Source organism: Colossoma macropomum, unplaced genomic scaffold, assembly GCF_904425465.1.
Source record: "Colossoma macropomum unplaced genomic scaffold, Colossoma_macropomum, whole genome shotgun sequence".
Classification (NCBI taxonomy): Eukaryota; Metazoa; Chordata; class Actinopteri; order Characiformes; family Serrasalmidae; genus Colossoma; species Colossoma macropomum.
The window spans coordinates 12,598,033-12,604,620 of NW_023494794.1; the positions used below are offsets into that span (position 1 = coordinate 12,598,033).

At 37.7% G+C, this 6,588-nt stretch overlaps 1 protein-coding gene across 1 annotated transcript; it reads right to left on the bottom strand.

Moving 5' to 3' along the window:
• Window positions 1–5,970, bottom strand: ssna1 (Sjogren syndrome nuclear autoantigen 1). Its single transcript, XM_036580214.1, has 3 exons — window positions 5,702–5,970; window positions 4,187–4,386; window positions 1–170 (listed from the first exon to the last, which is right to left on the bottom strand). Exons 1-3 carry the CDS (start codon window positions 5,751–5,753, stop codon window positions 75–77), a joined length of 348 nt encoding a protein of 115 aa, XP_036436107.1. The 5' UTR covers window positions 5,754–5,970; the 3' UTR covers window positions 1–74.
• Between the last annotated feature and the right edge of the window lie 618 nt (window positions 5,971–6,588).

Below are 6,588 nucleotides of genomic sequence, written 5' to 3' on the forward strand. Positions count from 1 at the left end.
AGGAGGGAATACAGTGGACAAGACGACAACACAGGAAAGGGAGATTTGGGGGAAAAATGACAATTCAATAGAGGTCAATGATCTTTGCTGCTCCTGGGTTCAGCAGCTTTGGCGAGGTTCCCCGTCTCCTTCTTCAGAACACTCAACAGGGTCTGCGAACTTTCAAGAATCTGATAGAGAAAAGGGGAATTAGCAAAGGTTGTACTGGGGTATCAATTCACTTGAACGCAAGTACAATTTAATAAACAAGTAAATACGTTGACTATTGAAAAAAGTACTTAATTGAGTTACTTTAGGTCAGTACCTTAAATCCTGTTCATGGGGACCCACATCATTGCACAGTTTTAACTATTCCCTGCCCCAACACGCTGATCCAGCCCATGCAGTGCTTCATAAATAGTTGATGAGTTGAATCAAGAGTGTTGGGGCAGGGAATAGTCAAAACTATGCAGTGCTGTGGTATTGCAGAATTCACTCAAATACAAGTAAATATATAAATTAAAAAAAAATATTCAAGTAAGAATAAGCTGTTCATTGGAAATACATCTCAAGTCAGTTACTTCTGGTTAAAGCCCAGGGAACCTAAAATTGTTTTCTTTCTAAGTAGGTTAATCTTGTTCTTGTAGGCACACAATATACATGTACAATGTATGTCTTGTGAATATCTTTCCAATGCCCATTAAATGGCTGATGAATTTTGCCAATATTCCACTCTCTCAATGTAAACAGGGCTATATTAATCTTGGGTATTGCACATGTAAGCAGTATGCTCACCAATCACAAGGCTCATGTGTTGACCCACCCACACAGCTTTAACAAAACTGTGTTCCTCAACAGTCTCATTCTCTCTATTCAAGTCGCAGAAACTTACTACAAAAAAGCTAGCAAGAATGTCCATTTGTCCAGTTAACTGGCCACAAAAGCATTCTCTGGATGCATATCAATCAGTAATGTGTCTAAGAACCTTACCTTCTCTGCCATATTAACGCTGGATAATGTTTTTTTAGTGAGCCTTGGACATAGAGGTGGATGGTCTACAACACGTGTCAAGTTCCAGTCCTCATGGGCCAAAACACTGCAGACTTCAGCACACTGCCTCAATAAACACACCTGATTCAGGCTCATCAGCTAATTAGCAAGGCCTTCGTGAACTGAATTCAGGGCGTGAGATGAGGGTAAACACTAACCTCTGCAGCACTTTGACCCAGGAGGTCCCCGTTTGACATGCCTGATCTACAACATGACCTGCATATCGTCGTCATCCAAAAAACCCCCCCAAAAAACGATAACTTTACAGGAGATGGCAAAAACCTTCTTTGCTTTTAATATGAGTTAATGTAAAATGATTTAGGAGCATTTCTATTGGTTCATAAAATTGCCGCACAATGTTAAGGACCACCAGATTTACAAAAATAAAAACTGAAAAAAAAATGGAGATTCTTTTTGGATGGTGACGATACGTAGAGCCCATTTCACTCACTTCTCCCTGCTCACACTGTTGGGTTCAGTTCTGCTTCATAGCAGACTGGGGCCGTGGACTGAAGGATGTCAGTCACACACGTTCATCAGAATATTAGGACCACGCCCAGACAGTTCCCAGATAAGTCAGATAAGCAATTTTAAACCATGTTTGTTTCTGTTTTTTCATTCCAACTTTGCTGGACATAACACTCAATTTTATTATAATACAAACACTTTTTCAATAAATACAAATTAATATTTTTAATATTTCTGCTTTACAGAAAGAAGGTCTGTTGCTCAGTCTGACTAGATTTACAGGCTGACTAATAAGCTTACCTTGAGCCTGCATTAGCTAAATTAGCAAGCTAGCAAGCACTCTTAATATAATGTTAATGCCACAGCCTTAAGTTTAATAAAGTTCTGATGTGATTGATTAACAAAAAGACGTAGTAAAAGAACACAGAAGCTCGTTAGCCACCCAACTTACTACTTCCTCAGGTTGAAAGTTGAGTTGTGAAACGTGGACATTTTTAATACTTCATAAGAAATAAACTTAAGTAGAAGTAAACTTGCTATGGTTTAATTATACTCAGGAAAATACCATCATAAAGACAAATGTACTAAAGTACCATTACATTGGTTATATGTTACGTTCCACCTCTAAGAACTTACAGTTTCCATACATATCAGCTACGAAAAAATACATGTATCTGGGGATGGAGTGGATCTGAGAAATCAACCTCCATCTAGACACAGTTATGCCTGTTCCACATTACATACTTGGTCCTCCCAGCGTTCCTGATTTCAGACTAATATTAAATGATCACCTTCCCAGGTTATTCTGTGGTGTGGTGTAGTCACAGTTTAGTTGTGGCTATACCAATTTCGAAAGATAAATTCTTAACGTTTTCAATGCTTGACTCAACATCCTGTAGTGTGGAGGATCCCTAAGGGTCTCATATGAAGTGCAAATGTTGATGTCATCCGTGAAAATCTTGATACTAACGAGAGCCAAATTGAACAGGATAATTAAACTTCTTTTGTCCTCATCAACATTGTAAAATCCAAATAATATGTTTTCTTTCACGTCCTCTGCAGAATGCACGCACAACTACCAGGTTGCCAGATTGACTGCCGTGTTTGTTTTGATCCAAAGAAATGTAGCAAGGTTTTGAGAGTCAGGACCACTGGTTGGTACCCTGATTTGAGAGCATAAGCTGTAATGAGATAATTCCCAGTGGCTGATCTAAGCTTAAATAAAAGTTTATAAATAGGGGACATTTATGAGGAAAACTCTGTTCAAACATTTACTTACAACATATGATCAAGCTACAAATCACATAAACCCTGTTCCACAAGTTTTACTGAACTAACAGCAAAATAAAAAACAAAATACTACTACTACTACTAATAATAATAATCAAATAAAAATTGAAACCCATTGTGGGTTTTACCTGGTGGAGTCCAAAAATAACTGCAATAAACCGTCAAATTGAGTCTTTTTTCTTTTCTCCTCATTTTTTTTATTTACACAAAGCATTTCCAAATGTTTTCTTCCAGTTATTTTGCAATGGTCCCTAACACTTAAGGGGACTAGGGTGGGAACACAGTGACTGCACATAGTATTTACACATTTTCCTTAAAACCGGCCCACAAATCTCTTTTTTGTGGCAAAATATTTTATCTAGATTTGTTTACCCATCAGATACTGTGACTAAATCAATTCAGAAGAAGGCTTACAATTCTAAAAGTAAAAAAAAAGTTAGCTGCGTGCAAAAAGAACCATTCAAACAAAAACCTGACACAGCATGAACATTGGCATGGCTGTAATTTAGCTATAACAAACATACCTATTATTGTAATTTAGACCGATAATCAGTTCGATCTGTCTTTATGGATTAATTCACGACATAGCAGTAAATACAGCGTGTGAGAATTAAGAAATGTATGGAATTATCAGACGAATATACAAGAATCTGACTGCTTTCCCAACATTTCACTCATAGTAACTTCCCATAACATGATAAGCCACTGCTTATCATAAAAAGAGTCCCATATAATTTTTACTGTTGGATGTAAGTTTACTGTACATCTTTACTTTACTACTCTAATTAAACACTATGATATTTATTAACCTCTATGTGTTTATACTACTACTACTACTACTACTACTATTACTAATAGTAACAATAATTATTATTATGATTAATAGTAGTAGTTGTGGTTTGTGGGGAAACAAGAATTTCTAATAAACATTGACTAAGATGCACTTGAATGAGTGTGTTTGTTATGTAGTTAAGATTCATATCTGGCTAGTGGCCTCTAGGTGATCTGACTTTGAGACCCCTTAATCATTTGGCCATAAAACTATAATTTATCTAGTAAAAAAAGAACGGAAATGCAGTTTCAAATGTCACACAAACTGTCCAAGTCTGCTTACCCAGATGTCTGACTGTACAAAAGCTGAAACACAACAGTGTTTTTCCCGAGATGCAAAGCCAAAACCTACGCCCTACCATAGTCAGCTTTATGTATGTTATCTGTCTGCTGCAAAGGCACACAGTGCCTCTCCCTGAGCGCATTCAACCAGAGCAACTGAAGAGTCGTGTTTCTATGACAATTTTGTCTATGTCGTCATCTGTGTTCAATACAATAAATGTGGTATTAATGGAAGATTTCACATCACTCAACTTGTTCTAAAGCTAAATAAGGCCTGTGTGCTAACCTTCATGTATGCAGCCTCAGTCTCAGCGATGGTGCGGTCGAATTCAGCGCGGGCATTGAGGCGGTGGGCCAGGCTCTCGTTCACACGACTCAGCTTCTCTGTCAGCACGCGGATGTCATGCTGTAGACGAGCTTTCTCTGCTTCCTCCTGCTGGATCAGCTTATTCAGCTCATCCCTCTTAAAGCACAGCTCCTCTATACCTGAAGAGAAAAAACAACTGGATGAGTGACTTGCTTTTAACCACGTGTTTTGATACATAAATATATGAATTAGGCTGACTGCCTACAGTATAAGATTTTATATAATTTACATAATCTCTTGAACCTACTTGCGACTCAGATTTTTATCTGTATATGAGGTTCTGAAGTACATAAGATTATAAGAATATTCTATCCTTTCTTTGAACAACTCAGAACAACAACATGAGCTACAAAAAGGTGCAGCACATTACTGTGAGGTCCATGTAATGAAATGTGAGAGGGAGTGTGTTTATGTACAAATAAAGCCTCTCTCAGCAGACTTCTTGCTGAATCGTGTAAAAGTGATAATGAACGGGGGACATGTATGTTTGCTGTGGCATTAATTACATCAGCGAGATATGTCACAGGTGCAGATCTCCTGAGCAGCATGCCTAGCTGACGCTTTATCTCCCTGCACTCCTAACAAAGGAGTGGCCAGTTTTGCTAAAGGGCCCATATCATAGAAAACCACTTCTCATTTTTTTTTTTTCTTTTTACTTAAAAGAATTTAAGGGGCTAAAGCAATGTGTAAATATTGTAGTAAATTGTGCTTATATGTCAAATACAAATCAAAACATGCTGTTACAAGGAGAGTTTCAGCCTCGACTACTTTTTTAAACGAGCTAAACATAGGGCAGAACATAGCTCATTTACATATATACAAGCGTTAAAGGCACAGTAAAACAGTTTATTTAATTCGGTATAAAGATAGGTTTGAAACTGATTATGCAAAAACGAATTATAACTGTTTCAAGTACATAAAACCACACAAATGTGGGCCTTAGGGGGGAAAAACTATACAATGTAAATATATGATATGGGCGCTTTAATACAGACATACTAATGCAAGTCAATAAGTGAACATCTAAGCTGTACACCTATTTGCTGCTATTGACGGCAAAACAGAAAACCCAACCTACTTCACTAGTTTACTTTCTTTAAAGCTACTTTGTGACTATGTCTCTTGTAAAAAAAAAAAAATACATAAATATTACAGGATTTAATTGAAAACGTTTATGTATGGCTGCCATTGCTTTCTGTCAGCTCTCTAGCTAGCTACGCTAGCCAGCGTTAGCTACTTAATACAAATCTGCAAGCCACTTAACGTTAGCTAGTTCTATCAGTTGGGATAACGACATTAGCCGCGCCAGCCGGCATATTTCACTAAAGCTAGTTAACAACCTAAGCAAAACAGATGACGAATTTAACGTTATTAAATTTATAGACTATATTATATTGTGGACTATAAACGTTACAACGTTATAATCATACTTACACTTCACGAGTTCGTTGTTGTATGTTTGCAGTGCGGCTCCTTGTTGGGTCATGCTGACTTTCTACTCAGCAGTTTCGTCTACGGTATAAATATGCTTGACAGCTGCTTTCTTCAAAGTCCACGTCTTGCTTGAAAGACCACCTTCTCAAACTTATGTAAGCTAACTCAGAAGAGAGTTTGTGCTAGAGCCATTCACATCATCCTAGTCAAGTCTCTCTCCTGTTTCTAGAGCAACTTCGGCGACCAGCGCTTCGTTTTTCTTCTTCTTCTTCTGTTGGTTTATGGCATTTGGAAAAACAGCGATTTAGTGCATGACTGCCACCAATTGGGCTGGAGTGTGGAGGCCTGACTATGACTAGTGAAGTTTATTTTTATGATCAAATGGGACCAAAAACTCTTTTTGGAAATTTGCAAATTATTCAAAGTAAGCAAAGTCATTCAGAGGGGTGTGATGTGAAATGCTCCGTTCTAGAGTAACAGTTCTTCACAGAGGTGGTGATAGGAACCAGACACCTGCCTTTAAAAGCTCCATCACAAAAGGTTGCATGAACTGGTTGAATACGCTGCCTAATGTCTGAGACTATTGGTGCGTTTTACATTTTATTAGTTTACCACTATTTTACCATTGTCAGCATTACATATGTAAACGCAGAGGCCACGTGAAGGCTTGCTGGTGGTTTTGGACATAATTATACATACATGTATGTACATCTATGGTTCTGGATAGTAAATAAAATGACTATGTTTGTGTTGTAGACTTCTGGTTCCTTTGATCAGCACCACTGTGAAGAAATCCAAGTTCCAGATGTTTACAAATAAACATGTGTGCCGTAATATGCACGCATTTTTAGTTTTGTTTAACAGTACTAACAGGCGTGCTTACGTCA

Bases quoted from the DNA above. Each gene is read 5' to 3' on its own strand.
- ssna1 (XM_036580214.1), bottom strand. From the start codon at position 5,753: ATGACCCAACAAGGAGCCGCACTGCAAACATACAACAACGAACTCGTG. The intron at 4,387-5,701 runs GTAAGTATGATT...TTTTCTCTTCAG, and splicing joins CAACAACGAACTCGTGAAGT to GTATAGAGGAGCTGTGCTTT. The intron at 171-4,186 runs GTTAGCACACAG...TTTCTCTATCAG, and splicing joins CTGAGGCTGCATACATGAAG to ATTCTTGAAAGTTCGCAGAC.